The sequence below is a fragment of the Nasonia vitripennis genome, chromosome 1 (genome assembly GCF_009193385.2).
Source record: "Nasonia vitripennis strain AsymCx chromosome 1, Nvit_psr_1.1, whole genome shotgun sequence".
Classification (NCBI taxonomy): domain Eukaryota; kingdom Metazoa; phylum Arthropoda; class Insecta; order Hymenoptera; family Pteromalidae; genus Nasonia; species Nasonia vitripennis.
Genome location: NC_045757.1, coordinates 21,745,721 through 21,767,086, shown reverse-complemented (window position 1 = coordinate 21,767,086; position 21,366 = coordinate 21,745,721). Strand labels below are relative to the sequence as shown.

Genomic DNA, 21,366 nt, shown 5'->3' with positions numbered 1-21,366 from the left:
AGCTACACACACACACACACACACACACACACACACACACACACACACACACACTCAGTAGAGCAGCGTGACCGGGTTTGCCTGTATGCCCTTTCCGCGAAAAGGCTATATACGCGACCGCGCGCGGCGATATGCGGGTGCCTCCCTGTGTCGCGGGAAATAGCGGAGAAAAGTGCGCGAGGGCAAAAACAAGAACACCGCAAGCGCGATTCATGCAAACTCGTCGTTTACTCGGCAAATAAACCAGTTAGGCATACCGGCCGCTGCAGCACAACGACGACGCCACTGACGCTGTTATATACTATGCTGCAGCTGCAGCGACGAAAAGAAAAGACGGTAGCGCCTAACGATCGCTCGCGCGCGAGAAGCAAGAAAAAAAGGGAGGAAAAAGCTACTGCTGCTGCTGCTGCAAATGCTAATGCGCGAAAGGGCCAGTCGGGCTGCAGTCCGACTTTAGCGTGTATATGCATGCCAATCAGCTCTTGTTCTCTGACCGGCTGCAGGTGCTAGCTTCAAGATACGAGAATTCGTAAATATGGATTAGACGCGCGAGACTTATAGTTTTTGACGTTGCGCTTTTCGGTCCCAGGATTTTTTTTCGAACGCCAAGTCATTCCATTTTTAATTATCACGTCTTGCTAAATTTTTCCTAGAGTTGTCGGAATAAATTTTCTCTGAAAAATTGAAAGAGAAAAAAGGAAAAAAAATACTGAGACTCGCCGAGGTATTAAATTTCGCGAAGTTTTACGCGCCTGCGGAGATAAAAATAATTACAGCGTGCATTTGAAAGCTATATAGATTGCGATGTGATATGAGTGTAGGTTTCCAGTTACGTTATATCTACAGCGGGAATTAATGCTTCTTTGAAGAACACAAAACCGTTAAACGAAATCATATGTGAGGACTAGCTGGGAACATAATCACGCACCGATTGGGAGAAGAAGGGCTAATTAACTCGAGCTCGACTCGGCTGGGTTTGCTCCTGGTACACTAAAATCGCTGAGTCAATAATGAGATTCCTTGTCGTATCCCCGGTTTTCGCGAATAGTTTCGTAAATTTTCCATTGGTTACATCACTTAATATTGGAAATAAAATAAAATAGATATTTGATCGGAAGATAAATAAACGACCCGCGAGGGAAACGAAAAAAGCAATAAAATGTGATAGCTTTCACACACTTTCACACACTATTCAACAACGAACAAATCAACGAATTGCTCTAATATATCAGCATTCTTTGTCGAAAAGCATTATACTCGGCTTTTCAAATAAAAAAAAATAACTATGCTTCGTATCCTGAAACTGCACAGTCGATTGTTCTAGTAGTGAATTCAGGCGTTTGGTCTCACCTGAAGATGTGAAAAGCCTTTCCAGCCTCTAAAATCCATTGTGTCCGGCGTTGACGAGTCTTTCCCCCAAGGCGGGCCTTCGTGTTTATTCCTTCTCTGCCACTCTATCCTCTTTTTCGTGTATAAAAAAATTAAGGCAAACCGGAGAAGTGGATCGACTGCTCGAGGATCAGCAGAATTTCCGACGTTCAAAGAAGCTGCTTCTACCCAGCATCCGGGTTTTCTTTTGCTGACAGCTTTTTCGTCTGCTTCTTCTTCTTCTTCTTCTTCTTCTTTTCTCTCGCTTTATAACTCGGAGTCACTTCCTGCCTCTGAAAAGTTAACGAGAAAATCGACGTTAAGAAGATTCCAGGAGATTTTTCAAATTTACTTAAAACGATTATACTCGTATACTGATTGAGAAATAATAATGAAATATAGCAACTATAATTATATAAATAGCATAAAATATAAACTGTAGTTGAGCACATCTAATACATAAATCGGTTTTGTATTTAAATTCGAGTAGGCGGTCTGAACGCGTATAATGGAACTTATGGCCTATATAAATCGTACAATTATAGGACAATGCAACAATTAAATTCGTAACGGGATTGTTAATAATTCAAAGGGAGTATACATTTATAACACATTTGCATTGAAAAACGTTACAAACATCGTGGTCTTTAAAACTATAACTTCAAGATAAAGAAGCGACTTGTTAAAAAATCCATTTTCGCATCTTGAAACTGCTAATAAGAATGCGTTAAAAAATATTTATAGCACAGTGTGGCTAAAATCCGCTGTTAAGTCACACCTATCTGTGACTAAAGTAGTCCTTTTTTGCACCGTGAGGTTAGCACGCGAGCGTAGCGAGGGCGCTAAGCGCCGTGTAAAAAAGAACCATTTAAGTCACACGTATCGTAATGTACTATTTATGAACAACGTCATCAGCTCCTTTACTATTAATTTCAAATCTTCAATTGCTCAATTTGTTCTATACAACATAGCAAATTTTCTTGATGGGAAGAAGCTACTTAAATTATTCGAAAATGATTGCATTATCATTGTACATTTCCTGCAGAAAATCGTAAAGATTGTTTTGACGTTGTGAGAACTCGTGTTTTACACGTAATATTTAATTTTTTTTTTTTCGTCTGCATTTTCGACTTGATTAAACTTTAACTTCAGCGAAAACTATTTTTAATATAACTAATAATAAACAAAACATATACATCCAAACTTTATGCAAGTTCCACTTTTACATCATGTATCATACAGAATATTTATTTTGCGGCTGAATGTAGTCTACTTCTACTGAGCTGTCATCACTGAGGCTCACTTTATCGATATAAATATCGAAGGCGATAAACATGGCTAATCGAGACAAAGGGCAGCTACAGTCAGTCTGGTGTGAGCCGCTCAAGTAACCAGTTGCACTTTTATATTGTCAGGTTATTCGTGTGCGGGTATTATAAAGATCATGAACTAATTCGATGCTTTCAAGAATTCCAGGTCTATAGTCATATATTTAAAACTATTATAAGGTTAATAAACATTACGGAGAAGTTATTCTTCATTCGAATCAGCAGAAAATAGCATGACAAATGTTATAACAATCAGATGAGACTGCTCCTGATAAGCATATGATCCGAAAACAAACTTATAATCGATTTTTCTTTCAAACAGTGAATTCACGCTCGTCGACTCATATTTTACGAGTTTTTTGTGATTCAATGGGAACAACAAAATATTTTGTTTAAAATGTAACATGATTAACAAACAAAGCAATATCCAGGAATCAAAATGAAAGTGGCTCTCCTAACACTAGAATAAAATGCAAATCACGGCTTGCGTCCTCTGCGTGCATGCGTGTATGAAACTGCTAAACGAAAAAGTCTCGTTTACGAGGGTCGCCCGCAGCATATATACACACACACACACATATACGCACGGCAGCAATTCAGATACGGATTGTTCGCGACGAACGTTGGAAGGAAGAACAGAGCGCGACATTCTCGGCCCGGCGCTTCCGAGAGCAAACTCTGCCTGTATAAAGGCAATTAGGAAGCCGCGCGCGAGCGAGTACGGCTAAAGCCTTATTCGAAAAGCCTTTGGCCAGCTGGGCTATTAAATATCCCGCGACCTAGCGGAAGTATGCTCTCCTCCCCTCCCTCTGCTGTACAGGGCATTATCTCTCGGTTGCTCGGATGCTGTACACCGACGCACACACGCACACGTATATCTATTCCATGGGACTTTCCGCGATAAACCAAGGGCTTACTGCATTTTCGATTGCCCAACGCGCAGGCTTGTATGGCCGTTGATGCGTCGCGAATTTCGCTGATAAATGCGCGTTTGCCCGCCGAGTTGTGCTAGATATGCTGCGCGGGCCGTTTGCATCCGTGTGTCCTGCGGGCTGGGGTATTTTCCCCCGATCCTTCGGAAGTGTTTTCGCGGGAATCTTGTATGAAACGGGCTCCATTGTTTATGCTAATGCGTTGAATATCTAATAAGGAGCGAGGACTATCATGACTGTGCAATGTGTATATGCAGCGATTTCGCCGAGGCTGCGAATTTCAGCAGGCCGCAGAATATCGAAACTATTATATTTGAATTATATTGTTGAAAAGTGCGCTGAATAATGTATTACGCGCAGAAGTGACACGATCCATGGAATAAGTTTTTCCAGTGAATAAACGGTTTGAGGCCGTCGATTTGTACGCGATTCTCGCAAACTACTCCACAGCCTAAGCGTGCCAAGGTTGCCTCGGCGTTTTTCGAATTTCACGCGAAAGCCGCCGCGCTAGCCGATCGCGTTTATTTTTCACTTCAAGGCGAAAATTTAAACGCACCTATACCGGGAGTAGTGGCTCGGCTAGCCGAAAACTCGAAGGCAACAGTCGAAGCTAAGTTCGCCTTGATTGCCAGAATTCTCGCGAGTAAAAAGCTCGCGGCGCGCTTACGAAAAAGCTCAACGAGCGAAGAGATCTCAGCACGCACAAGTGCTCGCACACGTATATGTATATACAGGCACATATGCGCGCGCGTGTGGGCACACACATGTATACAGGTATACAGCAAGGGCTGCATCAAGTATCGCGCGCAATCTCGTCGACTGGCTACGCTATACACTCGAGGGCGGCCACAAGAATCGATACGACGCCGACGAGGCGCGCGGCAGCTCGCCGACGGACAATTAGCCGCGGACTTTCCCCCCGGCGACCCCAGACGAGAGCATGCGCTCCACACACACACGCACACACACACACATATATATATATACACGCTTGTGTGTGAAAAGAGACACTTGTGAATGCGAAATTCCTTTCAGGCGTCGCACGCGCGGAAACGCCCCGGGCTCGATAGCGCCCCCGAGCCGTTGGCTTATGCACGCGCGCACCGCCGCCGCCGATGAAATGTACGGAGAGATCGATCACTCGGTCCGCCGAGTCGATTTAGACCGAGCAGCCGCCGCCGCTGCAATCGCGACCTCGAATCGCAAGCTCGCGCGCGAACCTATAGTAAAAGTGACTTTTATTGTACGATCGCAGCTAACTTACGTATATAATACTCTGGCTCTGTCTGTCTCTCCGCTGTGCAGGATTCGCTCGAAAGGAGGTCAACTCGTAATGTATATTAGCAGGATCACTGCGATTGCTTTGGTTGAGACCTTTAGCATACTTCAACGCGATGCGTAGTTTCTTCTTTCGCTTTTGATCCATTTTTTATATGGCTTTTGTAAATTGGTTCCACATAGAGTAACCGAGCCTAACAACTAATCAATGAGAACTTTTTACGGAACGTAATATTTTTACGAATTTTTTCCCCGCGCACGGAATGTCGAAATTCCGGTGAATTTTTCAAAGCAGAAAAAAGTTTAATTATACGAAATAAAATGTGGACGGTGAAATGTGAGCTGAGTACAAATGGCATGTTCGTGCCGCGGCCTCTCAGCCATATTTTATTACACATTGCGCTTTTGGAAATACAAGAGGCAAATATAAATACAAGCGAAATATAAAAAAATGCATAATACTTTTTATGCTGTTCCCATCCAAGGGGCTTGCACCCTTGACAATCTTTTTTGACTATACGTGAAACTTTCGGCTTGCCTGGTGTAGCTCTGAAGTGCTAATTTTATTTTATTAACTCTAATTGCGACTCTAAAAAAATAGTACAAACTTTTGGCAATTTCGACTGAATTCTACGCGATTAAGTCAGTATGGCTCTTGATAAGTAGTATTTGAATAAGATTGGTACACATCAATTGAAGTGCGAAATTGCTCAAGTTTCACCAAGTTCTCAGAGTTCAGTGCGTAGAACATACGAGTTATTTTATTGTTTGCTTGAACGAATAAACTCGAGAATATTTTTATGTTTATACGTGGTGTTCGTCATCAAATTAAAATTAATCACCAATGCATCAAACTTACTCGTAAATATAATTTACAGATAAATAAAACGTGTCAGATATCGAGTCATGTCGTAAAAATCTTATAATCCTCGCGAGTTCTCGGCGCTCATTACACATGGCAATCTTGACGCATTATTGGTTTACGTAATGAAAAGAGCACGTGCTCCGAAACCGGTTACATGACGCTCCGCAATAATAGGCCGAACACGCATCATAATCACCTCACTTTCGGGAGTCGATGTTTTTAAAAGATAAATCATAAAGTATTTCGCAACTTCTTTACCTTGAATTTAAAAACTATTCCGTAATTGTTGCAATTACACGCGAGAAGTTAATTAAGTAAACAACTTATATGCTTTGCGAAAAATGTACTGCTTCTTTGTAACAATGCGAAAACAATACTTATAGTGCAATTGAATAATAGCAACCGACTAAGTGGCGTGACTGTAGAAGCATCTGTCAGAATGACTTTGCTCCAATTAAAACTAATCTCCCTATAGCAGAGCAAAATAATTTCATATACTTACAAAAGTTTTCATATACTTAGAAGACAGAACTGAGCGTCAATGTGAGCGAATCGCTTATATGCATAAAAAATCACGGAGCCAAGAGCCGGCACTCACAAGTCAGCAAGAAAGTATGCACTGCACTAGACAGAGCGAGAGAGCGAGAGAGCAAGGGAGAAGGCAAAGAAACTCTGTATAGCCGTAAACGAAGTGTCCCTCATCAATATTCTAATCAGATTACGTCCATTCCGGGCGCACTACTCACGAGACTGCCGCTGCCTTGGAATACAGCAGAGGTATCAACAACACCGCAGCAGATCCTCTCGAAACGTCTCTCGATAAAGTAGCGACTGGAGTGACAGAGAACGAGCGCGAGCTGCTAACAACGCTCCAATTTATTGACAACGAGTACCGCGCATAAAATGAATGATGGCGAATAAAAGATATATATATATATATATATGTGTGTGTGTGTGTGTGCGTATATATATAAATATCTTTTATTCGCCAAAGAGCCTCATCTTATATCATCAAGAATTCATTATTTGACTGTAGAATAGCCGCATAGATGTATCGCGAAAAACCTGTCGTGTGATTGAGTATTAATCATACCGCACGAACAAATTAAGTAATGAGAGTTATCATTTCCAAAGTAGAGACCATTCTTGACAAATTTTGTTTGAAAAAGTTCTGTTATTAATAGTTACTTATCTGCACTGTAAAACAATAACTACCTCCATAATATATTATGCGGTGTTATATAAAATTTGGAAATAAATAGTAAAAAGTGCAAAATCAGTTTTGTGATCTGCAATAAAGGATGTTGAAATTGAATATTCTTTTACCGAAATATACCAAAAGACGCCGATATATTTTTACAATGCCGAACGAACGCGCTTAATCTCCCTTAAATTATTTCCTTCGTAATAGAGGCCACAGACGAGAATTTTCCAACTTAATAATTGATATAAATTATCACGCCAAACGATGCTTATCCCGCGAAGCGATAAATTATGGGTCACCACTGAATGCTCGCGACAGTTCACGCCAGGGCAAATGTTATAAATTATTATGCATTCAATGCGCTGCACTAAGAGACAAACATTGCAATCTCCGAGTAAACGGTCAAAAATAAAATGCATCGGTCATCGGCGCTGCTTTTCGTTCAACGGTATTCACGCGCTCGGTACGGGACTTTCACATTTCAAACAGCCTACAAATAGATCAACCTATGCTTGAAGTTCGTGAAAAGAATGTGCAGCAGCAATGACGGAAGGTGAAAATTCGATACGGTGAGTGTGTTGAAATTTGTTTTTCTGCAACCTAAACGTATAGGTAGTGTAGCGGCGACAATGAGACATTTTTCTTATTCGCTGTAATGACGCAAAATTAGTAAAAACTATAGATAGTGTAAATAATAAAAAGTGGCTGCTGAACGAAGGCATGAAATAAACGCATAATTATCTCCCCAACAGGATATCTCGCAAGATAGTGATTGCTCTTCAACATTTTGTACAACATACGTTAGTAATAAAAAGACTGATATAAATAAGAGAAGATTGAAAAGTTTCCGTCAAACTCTGCTGATAGAAATTTTAATTTTATTCGACCTTTTTCATTTAAAACCCCGAGTTATCGAGAGAATGTTGATACTTTAAATCATAAAACCGCTTGATAGCGCAATAAACGTATAAGCATCCACATAAGTAGAAACGAACGTACACGACGAGACACATTTTTATTGTTATGAATGCCTTTCATTATAGGTACGAACGCGAACGATACATGCAGTTGGTCTGTGAATGTATTTCAGGCTATATAATTAGAGCCAACGACACACAAAGAAATAGGTTAACCGAGATAAAAGTTAGTACGTCTGCAGACATTCAGCCAGGAAAATTGATTGTAACTCATTTTATCAGTTGTCAAAATAGAATTGCCCGGAATGTTTGCACATGTAGCGTGCGATCTCTCCTGGATCGCTCAGTCGACGGCACAGCAACAAATTACGCGATGCTTCATCCAAAGTCTATTTGGCCGCCATCAGGGCAAATACTCATTATCAAAAGTCACTCGCGGCAGCTGCGCGATCGGCGCGGTCACTCACCGAGAATGCGAAGGTGCTCCGAGCCGCGTGTTCTCTGTATGTATAAGGTGTATTAGTAGATTCGCCGGCCTCGGCGACGGCACAGTCACCGACACTCGTGCACACTGGCTGTATTACAGCGCCACGCACTGCCGCTGACAGCACTGCTGCACGGAGCTGTAAAACCGGGCGCGCAGACCGCGTCGCGCGAAAGGCAGTCGCACGCAGAGTAGTAAATAGTATATAATTTGACGCTGTAGTACGAGGAATATACGAAACTGGCGCAGCGCGGATCGGGCTCGGCTGCACACGCGCGTTTCCCGCCGCGAGAGCTTGTCCGGCGCAGCAGTGCAGGCGGCTCGAAAAACAATATGTAACGCCGAGCGCCGCGACCATACACGAAGCGACGAAATCGCTAAGCGGCAGTAGACTGTGGAACTGGAAATACGAGGTCCGCGAGATCATGATTCCCCTACTCTTAGCTCTCTCTCCCGCGTGCTTCTCTATATCGATCTTTCTATCCCTACTCTCTGACGCTTCTGCTGCTTCGACTTCGACGTTCGCTCAACGTATATAGCTGCTGCTAGTCGCCTCTCTCTCTCTCTCTCTCTCTCTCTCTCTCTCTCTCTCTCTCTCTCGCTCTCTCTTTCGCCGTCTTTTTGCTGGTGTCACGTGCTTTTGCTTTTGGGCTCGGTGTGTGCGAGTTGCCGGTTCGCTGTTTGCGTGGGCGCATGCACTTCAACGCGCGACACTCGTTTTTATGCGTTGGAATCGAGCTGCGGTTCGTTACTGTGCGACGCGCGCCGTCATTCTTCGGTTGCATAATTCTTTTTATGCGTGGTATTAATATGCGAGTTTCAATGACGCTTACAATTAGTCCTTTTTCTCGGGAAATCGAAAGATCTACGTTTGTTTTGTGCGAGAATAAATTCCAATCAGCTGCGCTCTCAAGAAGTTGCAATTTCGCCAGTATTTCTCGATCTTGCTTTTGCCTGATGACATAACATCGATAAGTAAAAATCTAGATAATCTTTACGTGACTTTTTTAATTCGCGTATGCAAATATAGGTATAGGTACTTCAATTACTTGCATGTATAAAAGAATGTTTCTTTATAAGATTCCATGTAAAAATATTATTCTTGCTTTTAAACAAGTACAGACGAAGCTCTGTACGTATTTTTTTCTTTGCAAAGTCTGTTCTAAAAAGGAAACAATATTCTCTCCAAGACCTCAATTAGTTATTCGAATAACAACGAAAATTCTATCAAACTTAAATAATATTTTAAAGCGCTTTCTGCATCCTATTTTGCAAACTTTCCTACGCTTTAATAAATGTTATACACGCGAAAAGTTATAAAAACATCGCATTCTTTTGCGCACAAATCCTACTCTTTACAAGCGGGATTTCCCAGTTTTATTTTTCCTTGCAGTTTTCTTGCAGTATCCTGCGGTCGAGAATTCTTCAGCCTTGACTCTTGCAATACCTGTTTTTCTCAAGATGCACAGATGCAGTGGAATGCACTAATTGGACTATTGCAGTGCAATGTATACACAAGGTGCCTACACAATGTATACAAAGTCATCGAGGAGTTATATTAAAAAAAAATTGTTCGGTATAGGTATATAATTCAATAAATTATCTTATTTTTAGTAGCAATATACTTGTTCATGGTCTACTCCTTCATTTATTAACATATAGCAAAAAGCAGTCAATTTATTTAGCGATTATGTAAAGTAAAAAAACTGTAATGCTTCAACAGTCTAATGTAATAATAGCGAATAGCGCTATAAAACTGCATCAAAAGTTTTTACCGATATCGGCAGCACCGTTTTATTACAACGTCCACGTGATTGCAATCTAGTTTAGTAGACTAATTTGAATGAGGATCGATTTTGGTCACGTTTAACACGCGCGAACCACTAACCGTATAATCCTAAAATCGCCTAATCATCGTGAACCGAAATTTCATCGAAGACCATATTACGCTGATTCGATTGATAAGTTCACTTGCGATATCAATCCAACAGATAATATTTGATTAAATTGTGACTGACGTCGCGACTACCGATTTCAAAAAGATTAAAAAGACTCTCATTAGATTCCTACCGCGCAATGTAGATGGTACACCGTCAGAGTCGAACAGAAGCAAGCAAGGCGTCACAAATCCAAGCTGCCATATATATAACAACGACTTTTTGCAGCAATGAAGCCAACCCCAGGGCACAAGGAACCCTCGACCCGTTCTACATTCGACAATCAAAAAGCCATTTGAACTCCAAAAGAATTAATAATTTTAACGACATCGCCAGCTGAAAAATGCGCTAGCGCGCGGATCGCATTAGGAGGCGGAACAAGGACGCGCGAGCATAGAGATCGCTCAGCTCGTCACATCCGGCCTCGCGCAGCGATGCACTTACGCGCAAACGCGATTAAGGCATAATAAAACTGGATTCTCCGCTGTCGAGCTCTCTCTCTCTCTCTCTCTCTCTCTCTCTCTCTCTCTCTCTCTCTCTCTCGCGCGCGCGCGCGCGCGCGCCCTTGCAATTAGCCCGTACTTGGATAAAGTTGCAGCCGCCGTCGGCTCCCCAATGATATACAAGTGCGCCGGGCGCTAAATTTTACATCAAACTTTCGACTGGACCCTCCATCGCCCGGGATATTAAGCGCTGTTGCAGCACACTGCCAGCACTTGGCGGAGAGATCCGGGAGAACACAATTCCGCGAGCGCGCGCCGGCGCGATAATCGTCGGAATTATTTCGACGAGAATCGCGAGTTTGCAACGCCAGACTGCCTAACTTTGGCCTGATTGTGCACCCGCTTTTATTTCGCTCCTTGCTCGTTATCGATTCCGTATTGCTTGCCATTTTGACTCTGCGTTTGCTTGTCCGCAATTAACTTATTATAAACTCGATATTCATTTCGTTAAGCTTGTTTGTCGTATTTCGCTTTCTATTTATAGCATTCTATGGACGACATATCATACACACTGCGATAGTTAGTATCTAAAGAGTAATCATGCGATGAGATAAAGCGCTGCTGAGCATAATATGTACTGAAACAGATGCACGAATGCTCTCAAGAGGGGAACGGTTGATCACCACAGATTTGATTTGTAATGGCTGGAGGAATACTTTTTCATCTGCTCTCAATGAAGATATTTCTGTAGTAGAGGAAAAAATTAAGTGCATCTGGTATAATGTTGAACATAAATAAGATTTGCGTGCACCGAAGCACGTATTGCCCACATAATTCTCACTTTACGACTTTTTAAAATTTGCTGCAGCGAAGAAATTTATATGAATCTCGAGATCTCGCGGCGCAATTACACAAGAATAAAAATTAAAAACAAATGATACACGCAGATATCGAAACTATTCACGAACTCTTTGCTACTCCACGAACATTGCAAAAAATTACGGCACTGAGGCGCCCATACCGATCAAACTTTGAACTTCGCATCTATAAAAGTGCAAGAAGAATAAGCATTCGGTACAACTTGATTCGCGCATTTTATCGCAATTTTTGTCGCGCATACGCGCCGACTGAACTTTTCTTCTCCAAACGAAATTATCCAAGTTTTGTATGAGCTTAGCGCCAAGAACAACAAGAAGAATAAGCCCTCTGCAGAAAAAAACCTCTCCCTCGCTTGTTAAAAGTTAAGCTAGAGCTTGAGCCGCAGTGCATTTTACGCGTCGGAGGCCATACCCCGTTGCGATTAATAATTCGTGCGGGCCACACGACGATTTAAATTCCACACTATAGGCTCAACGGGGTAGTGGCTTCCTCGACCTTCGACCCAATGAATAACGGTCTGATTTGGCACTCTTTCACCCCTTCTCCCTGGCGTGCGCGCGCGTATAATCGCGATGTGCCGCTGCAGGCAAATTGCAGGGCTCGTATAAAGTCGATTTGCGCCGCCGCCGCCGCCGCTGCCGCTGGATGCATTAGCCCTCTTTCATCCTCCCTCCGCACTCGACGAGAATTATCGCGCGCGCTCAATTTTCCCCACTATTACATGGCAGGTGAAAAGAAACGGAGGTATTAAGTAGCCGGCTATGTGGAATATTAAGTGGCGCAAATTAAACTAGTTTCACTGGCTCTTTCGACTCATTTGCAAGCTGATATAAACACGAGCGTTCCGAGATTTTTCTACCCATTATCAGCTTTACATTACTTTGTATTCGAGTATTAAAGCACTTTCATTTGAGCTCGTTTGCATCATCGCTATAGGCATGGAGTTGTAATTAGTATATCTGCCGAGAGATTACGGAGTAAACACAGTCGTTGGAAGCAATTACTCCGGCATTAGTAATGATTTGTTATTCACGAGTATAGGGAGTGAGTATCTGCTGGCGTTAGCTGGCACGCGCATGTGTACATACCTGAGGACTTATCACATATTCATCTGCAGCTGCCTTCACTAAATGCAGAGCATACACATTAACTGGTTGGTTCCACATGATGTAATTGTAAAAAGCTGGACATGTTGTCGTGACGACTACTCGCAGCCTCGATTTGTCTAACTACAACAAGTATAGAAGTAGGTAAATACGCTTGTTTTTTGCCCGGGGGTCCATTTGTTTCTGACTTTATATAGGCGGTTATAAACGGCCACGGGTTGCCGCTATAGTTTGTTCTTTTACCATAAAGTTTTTTCCTCGCTAGCATAGTCACTTTAAACTTACATATTTATCGTAAAAGTAGCTTTTACGTTCGATTTATATGCAATCCGTATTATAAAAGTTTCGGTGCATACAAGTGAAAGGTATGTCAGTGATTGATGATGTTCGTCAATAATAATTTTGCCTCCTTGCTAGAGAAAGCTTTGTATGACAACAGAAAAATATTTGAGTTCGTATAATAAACTGTTATTTTAAAGTTGCTTTTATAGAGCCCAATTACCTGTAAGTATTGGTGGTCATGTGTATAAGTCAATTTTGATAAATTTTGTTCCATCTTTTTGTTCTTACTTTCCAAATCAGAGAATATGTCACATACACGCACTGGCGTGCATGCGTATGACGTGGTATGCCAACAGCCAAGGCGCATCGCAAGCTTGGACGAACCGAGCGGATGACACCCAACGCCCGTCTTATCACTGCATACCGAAGTTCCCCGGGAGTACTGCTCTGAAACACACCAGTCTCTCTCTCTCTCTCTCTCTCTCTCTCTCTCTCTCTCTCTCTCTCTCTCTCTCTCTCTTTCTTTCTCACTCCAACTTGAGACACTATTATACAACATTCCGTCCACTTCTGTGTGTCTTTCCGTTCAACTCTGCAACCTTTGGGCGGTGCGACTGGAACCCCTCATACTGACCTATGATTCTCCGGCAGATGCTAAGAAGGCTATAGAACTAAAAGACTACAACTCTATCAGCCAAATCACTTGACAACACAAGATGAACAACTGCAGCAAGAAACTAATCAACCACAAGCACCGCAAGTGAATGAAGATGTGGATAATAGCATTCCTACGTTTGTATTTATTAATTGACGAGACTTCTTCGTTATAAAATTAACAATAATTATTGCAAATCAAATAAAAGAATCTAGAAGTCTCGACACTTAACGCATGAGAAAAGAATGAAAAATATAAGCACATTTTACGGCCGAGGCCCGTAGGGCCGAAGTATAGAGCAAGCCACCGGGGAGGGTAACAGGGCCGTGTGTGAGAGGTAGCACAAAACTTTCTCCCTCTTCCTCTTTCTCTCCATCTTGGACTCCAGTGCCGCATGGGACAGCGAAATGCGTTCAGTCGAAGTTTAGCCAGCCATTAAAGCGGCTCTAAAAGTGCCGCTTCGAAAAATATCGAAAAGGCTTTGAACCGATGCGATCAACACTACAAAGCAACATGGGCAACTTCAGGAATACTGTAAAAATACACCGTATATGTGACAGAAATGCAGACAAAAGAAGTAGAATACGTGAACATGAGAAAATAAGATATTCTTCAACAACAAGAACAACCATCGATTGGTCCAATCAACAAGAGGAGGCATTAATCCAACCAATAGGTCAAGACGATGTTCCACGACAACCACAATATTCCCACCAAAGCTACATCTCACAGGGACTAGAACAATGGTTTATTGACCAGATAACATTTTTATACCAAACAATCGATGAAGATTTTGCAAACAAAATCAAGATGATGATTTTACAAACAAATAAACTTGACACCGAAACGAGAGGACCCAATACTAACAGAACAGGAAGTAACAAATATTTAGATCGCCTGAGTGAAATAAGCTTCTGAATTGGACCCAAAGACCATTGCAGGCCAACATTTAATGAAGTTACCACTGCGCCACAAACTCAATATTAATAAATATTAATTTTTATAATTTTATAACATACCCGCACCTTTTTATTAATTCGGAGCATCTAATTCGCACAAAACCAGAGTAAGCAAGCTTAATCTATATATATATATATATATATATATATATATATATATATATATATATATATATATATATATATATATATATATATATATATATATATATATATTATATATATATATATATATATATATATATATATATATATATATATATATATATATATAATATATATATATATATATATATATATATATATAATATATATATATATATATATATATATATATATATATATATATATATATATATATATATATATATATATATATATATATATATATATATATATATATATATATATATATATATATATATATATATATATATATATATATATATATATATATATATATTGTTCCGGATAGAATCGAGCGAAGGGGCACGAGGAAAGCCGAGAGCTGGAAGTTAGAGTAGCCGACTTAGGGCGTTCCTCCGTGGCTAAGTCGGCATCTGCATGGATCGGCAGTGCGATCCATGGCTGTTAGGCTATCCAGTTGAGGGTGGTCTGACCACCCTCAGACTGTCGCCGACCTCACCAGGGGTTTGCTCCGCGTTTATACTGAGGAAAAATACACCTCTGCGCGGAGAGACCGACGGGTCAACCCGAGGCTGACGAAGCCGTAGGAGGGGCGAACTTGCCTTTATCCTGAACATAAATACTGATAAGGGAAAATACAGCCTGGTTGGAGATGAACGGTCCTGACAACGGAATCCGGACCCTATCTCTTTCTCTCTCTCTCTCTCTCTCTCTCTCTCTGTCTCTCTCTCTCTCTCTCTCTCTCTCTCTCTCTCTCTCTCTCTCTCTTTCTCTCACATCTGTATATACTTAGATGACCCAAAAACCACCTGACAACGAAAGAATACACCGAAATATATAATATAAGCTTATCAATATTATGTACACACCTTCATTATTCAATTACTTCATAATAGCAAATGTGCTTTATAAAATAAACACATTTTTATAAAAAATTACGGTACAAGAGTTTTTAAAAAATTACACACCGACATCAAAAATATGCTTTCATCAAAAATACTCTTTTTTGCGAAATTTTGCTAGCGTTTTATCAAAAGATATTCGAATTTTAAAAGAAACCTACAGGTCAGTTATTTAAAATTCTAAGCAGATCTTAGTTTTATATTATATAGCTTTTTCATCGTTTGATCAATGATATTTGTGCATCAAAGCTTTCCTGAATGGCATGAAGTAAGCCTTGCAGCGAGGCGAAAATTAGCGCACTTGCGTGTGCTACTTATGTTTCTTATCTCCTCGCAACGCACTCGGAGCGTAAAACGCGCACCCTAATTCGCGCGTTCAAAGGGCCCGGCCCCAGAAGCGCGAGACGACATAACAAGCGTCTTCTCGGAAAGCGCCTGCATGCAAACGCACTCGCGCGCTTATCTGTTAGACGTCCCGTCGTTCCTGCGTGCGCGTGTTTACCTCGTGACCGATAAACACCAGCTGCCCAACGACACGCTCTTGTGCGGGCGAGACTCTTGCCCAGCAGCCTGGAGATAATGCTGCATCAACGGCTCGTGTCAGCACCTAAACGGCTGGCTGAACTTGTGCGCACTAGCTTTGCGTGTATATATGCACGCCGGGTTTAGCTTGAAAGGCTCGAGTGCCTCTCTCTAGCTACGCAAATATCCGGGAATGATCGACTGTAAATAAAAAAACAAGGAATTTACATTTTACACTTTTGTCAACTTGGACTCGCGCTCACGTGACAATTCAACATTATGTAGTATATTTCGATACATGTGAAGTTTGTCGCTCGAATGTTCTACTCTACAACAAGTCGGTTCCGAATACATTTTCTACAGATGTTAAAATAACGCTCTAAACCATACAACCTCAATACATTACTTTTAGTAATCATTATAGTCCAGACACTTAGGTTTAATCTATAAAGACTCTGAAAAGGGCTTATACAGCTGCGCCATAGCGTATCAGTTAGGACATTGTTTTCCACGAGAGCTGAAAGGTATTACTGCGCATGAAAATGGCTCGATTCAGGAATGGCTTGCTCCATTTGGCTTAAGTTACCGATTCCGATCAGCCCTTTTTTCCCGCGCAAAACTTTCTCAAGCCAACTTATTCCGACTTCTTGATTCGCACTGATAATAAAAACCGATTCGAAATTCTTCTTACTTTTTAATCCAGCGATCGCAGCCAGATAACTTCGACAATAAAATCAGATCATAATAACTTGATTCCGTACTTTTCTCCAAGAGTCTGTCCAATTATATGGAGGGGAATTTCGAAAAGTCGTAGGATCGAGTTTAGGTTTTTTTTTGTGAGAGATGTGGAGAAGTATATAGCAGGCTAGTCCAATTTCTCGGCGGAGCTCTACGATGATATATCGATCGCGTGGAAGATTAAAAGCCTCTAGGTCCCATTAGATTTCCATCGAAGGAATCTCGAGTTCGAGCTCCGTAGCATCGCAAGACTTTCAGAAGAAAGTATAATGGCCTTATTCAGGTAAAATCGATTATTTCTTCAAATGTAATTCTCCTAAGAATAACGAATGTACACGCGAGCATTCATTAGCTAAAAGTATGTATTTACTTCCGGACACGTCTTTCAATGCACAGATGGACAAAGGAGATGCGAACTTGCGGGCTCGCATTGATTTTGTTCGATACGCGATTCCTGTGCAGCTCGTCCACGCGCGCAGATGCGGCCTCATGGAAAATTCATACGCGGCTGCGAATCGATCGACGCTTTTTATGTATCTCTCTCCCTCTTTTACTCGATCACTGCTTGTGCGCGAATCCGTGTTTTGAGCTGGACATTGTGCTCACGCTGCGTCGAAGCAGCATTGACACTTTTACAGAGAAATATAGAACTTTGCCATAATACATTGTTATTCTTAGCAAAAAATATTTATTACAAAATTGGTCAATCATAATGATTGGATAAATGTCAATCTCGCCAGAGTTCGTTCGTTCCACAACGTAATAAACTAAAAGTATTATGACTAAAGCTGTAGAAATAGACACTTTCCAGGCAAAGAGTATTACGAAATAATTTCATTGACAAGCGAGGCAGCTTGGACACAATTTCTGATAGCTGCAGCTGCAAACTCTGCACTAAATTACTGCTAATGCATCTGACTGTGCTTGATCTGTAAAAAGGATTGGAGAAACTATATGTCTAGTCCGGCTGCAAGCAAAATGCAGGTGAATATCTATAAAGCCGTGGCTTTGGTGCGATGATGATCCCCAGTAGGTTTCTTCCTTTGAGCTCGCAATGAACGGGTGAACGGAGACAAATCCTATTTGGTCTCTATCAGCACATGATTTTTAATCTTCTTAGTTAAAGCCAGAGGGAGACTCGGCTATTTCTGATAAGTCGGAAGAACGGGTTGTAGATATCTCGTTAGCTTCATAACTGTCAAAGGGTAGTCAATTATGCAGGGTCGAGTAAGAGAGAACTATTTGTATTCATGAATCTAGTTAAGCTTCGTCAACTAGATGTATGAATTTTTAACTACGAAACTGCTCGTTAAAACTGTTGTCAAACTATGTAATATTGTGCGATTTTTTAAGAGTAGTTATATTCAATTTTTAAATTGATTGTATAATGATAGTAGAGCAACGATGGCCCCTTAATAAAAACCACCTGCCTACTCTCGAGGGGTCGTGGATTCGAATTCCATCATCGTGTTTCGATTTTTTCGGATCCAAGGGAAATATTACTCATGGCACCGGATTTGAGAAAAGCGTAGATGTGATGAGCCTACCCTGGAAACTTTCCAAACGCTAAAATTCATCTAGAAACACAACACGATATGTTCTGAGGCCGCGAACTTACGTGCATGTGTTACAAAAAAAATTATTTTCCTTTTTTTTGTCGATAAGACTTTAAATAGTACATTATGCAACATGAAACTAAGTTTAGGAAAACCGAGATATAACAAATATCGGTTTTATAACTTATAAAACGAAGGAAGATTCAATAAATGCAATAATGAACTGTGACAGGAAATATAGGGCGTAATGGAAAAAATAATGAAAGAAGGCCCTACAAGATCCCAGGACCAGAAAATTCAAAAGAACAAATGAAAAATATATATGGACAAGCTAGCATGAAATTGTTAAGCAATAATAAGCAGACTGCAATCGCGCTAAATAAAAGAAAAAATAGAAGGATGATAGTTTATACTGTAATAAAATAAGGCAAAGAAAACACCGATTTACATTAAAGATAAATTTAAAAGCGTTAATTATAATGCACTAATTATAAACGCTGATATAATTGAAACGAACAGAGTATGTACATATTATATCGGGTCAAGTATATGCAGTTTCCACAAAGTCGTTCGAATGAAACTCGTTTATTTTAAAATACGGTCTTGAAGAAGGAAGCATAATATACAACTTACATGACAGAGTAAGTACAATGCGTGGGTATATTAAAAGCTCAAAAAGTTTCCACTTTGCGCTATATTTCATATTAATAGGCGTTCGCACGGAGCTCGAATAATACCTAGTATCGATCTATACGCGGGAGTTTGAAAATTGATGTACCAAAGTATGACATGCGTGCCTGATGCATATGTGCAAATCCAGAAAAAATCGGACACTTCAGGGGGTCTGAGTGAACAAATTTGAAATTTGGGAGCACGCCTACCTGACCACTTTTTTCGTTTTTTAGGTCATATAGAACCCGAAAAACCTTGGGTTTCCAAGATTAAAAAATACCTATTTTTTGCCGGGCAGTTTAAATTCTCTTATGGGAATTTAACACGGGGAAAATAATCGAAAACAAGCCACGATTCAACTTTACTCACTCAGTGTACGAAGGTGCAATCCGAAAATGTGTATTGCTAGGATCGAAGTATCAGAAGAGAGCTTCAATTTAAGGGCTGGTGAATTAAAAATGGTTGCCTGGGCAAAAAGTTGTCTAGGCTTGAAAATAGTAAATAGTCACGAAGAGTAGATGTTTTACGAAAATCAGCGATCTATCTCTTATTCTTAAAATTCTTATAACTTTTGATCCGAGCGGCCAATTTTAATCATCCAGGACTCAAATTAAAGCTCTGATCTTATATTTTCGTTTTGAAAATTTCGATTAACATTATAATTTTACGATCAGCTATGTATACGCCTATCAATTATGGCCGTTTCCATCGTCATATATATATATATATATATATATATATAGCTGATCGTAAAATGAAAATGTTAATCCAAATTTTCAAAACGAAAACGGAAGACAAGAGCTACAGTTTGAGCCCCTGGTTGTCGAAATTGACCGTTCGGATCATAAGTTATAAGGATTATAAAAATAAGAATTCAAAATCGCTGATTTTCGTAAAAAATCGAAAAATTGGTGATTTTTTTCCATTTTTAAGCCTAGACAACTTTTGACCTAGGCAGCCATTTTTAACCCACTAGCCCTCAAATTAATTCTTTTTTTTAATACTTTGATTCTATTAAAACACATTTTTGGATTAAGCCTCCAGACAACAAGTGGCAATTTTCTGATTTTCGGTTATTTTTCCCGTGTTAAATTCCAATAAGAGAATTTAAACTGACCGATAAAAAAATAGGTATTTTTAATCTTGGGAACCCAAAGTTTTTCGGGTTCTATATGACCTAAAGAACGAAAAAAAAAAGTGGTCGGATAGGCGTGCTCCCAAATTTCAAATTTGTTCACTCAGACCCCCTGAAGTGTCGGGTTTTTTTCTGGATTTGCACATATATATTGTTAAGTGCAATTTGTTTATTATTACGAATAAAAAGCACAATTGACAAATGGAATTTCAAGTTTGCCTCTTAAACGTCCGATAAATTATCGATGCTAAAACAGGTCCTAAAGAAATACAAAAAAGTCTATGATTAATTACGAAGCGCAATCAATACCCGAGAAACAAAGCACGGCCGATCTTAGGCGTAACAACTCGGCTGCTCACTAAAAGGCATCGAGAACCCTTGAAAAGCCGAGAATAATTTGTCATCTTCGAAGACACTACCCGTGGCTTGACAACGGCTTGACTGTAGGACATTAGCATACAGGCGCACACTTTTGTGCTCCTTACTCGTGCTATAGGCCTGTCGGACGTTCGCTTTGCACGCCCTGCCGTCATACTATCATCGATCCTTGAACGAGCCATCATCCATCAATGAAGGATCGCATGCTTTACAGGCGCAAGGCACTGCATTGACTCTCGCCTCAAGATGTATGCTCTGCTTGAATATCGAATAGCTGAGGCTTTTACACTTCAGTTACTTTCAACGCCAGCTAATCTGTCGTTGCTATGATTCGGTTGATATTTAATGGAAGCGACACCTCATGTTCGCTTCTCTTAAAAACTATGCGCTAGTGGAATATTGAAGCATCTTAAAACGATATCTGCTTCGTCTTTGAGATGGCTCAAAATATTCAGGATTGACCTTAAAATGCAGAGCGTACAGAGCGAGTACAAATATATGTGTATTATATCATAACAAAAGAAACAAGTAAGGCGAACCAATAAATGAAAATGAGTCGCGCTTAGTCAGCGTTGCTTCTAAAGTGGGTAATAACCTAACCTAGGTATAACACTAGTTGTATTTTCGTAACTCTTACAATGACTAAATTTAGACCTTACGTTATCGAAGAAGCACGTCG

The 21,366-nt window shown here is 40.5% G+C and overlaps 1 protein-coding gene across 21 annotated transcripts in view; it reads right to left on the bottom strand.

Moving 5' to 3' along the window:
• Positions 1–21,366, bottom strand: part of LOC100114841 (glucose transporter type 1) — an 81,205-nt gene that overhangs the window by 38,037 nt on the left and 21,802 nt on the right. For 14 of the 21 annotated variants that reach the window (XM_016986469.3, XM_016986464.3, XM_016986467.3 and 11 more), the window contains exons 1-2: positions 8,360–8,813; positions 1,351–1,661 (exon numbers count right to left, since the gene is read on the bottom strand). Coding sequence is in view for 5 of the 21 variants with exons in the window: in XM_016986476.3 (XP_016841965.1) it covers positions 1,351–1,389 (39 nt within the window). In the remaining 16 variants the exon portion in view is untranslated. Of the gene's footprint in view, positions 1–1,350; positions 1,662–6,273; positions 7,067–8,359; positions 8,814–21,366 lie in introns of those variants that run through there. The other 7 variants (XM_016986465.3, XM_032600063.1, XM_032600068.1 and 4 more) reach the window with 4 other exon arrangements.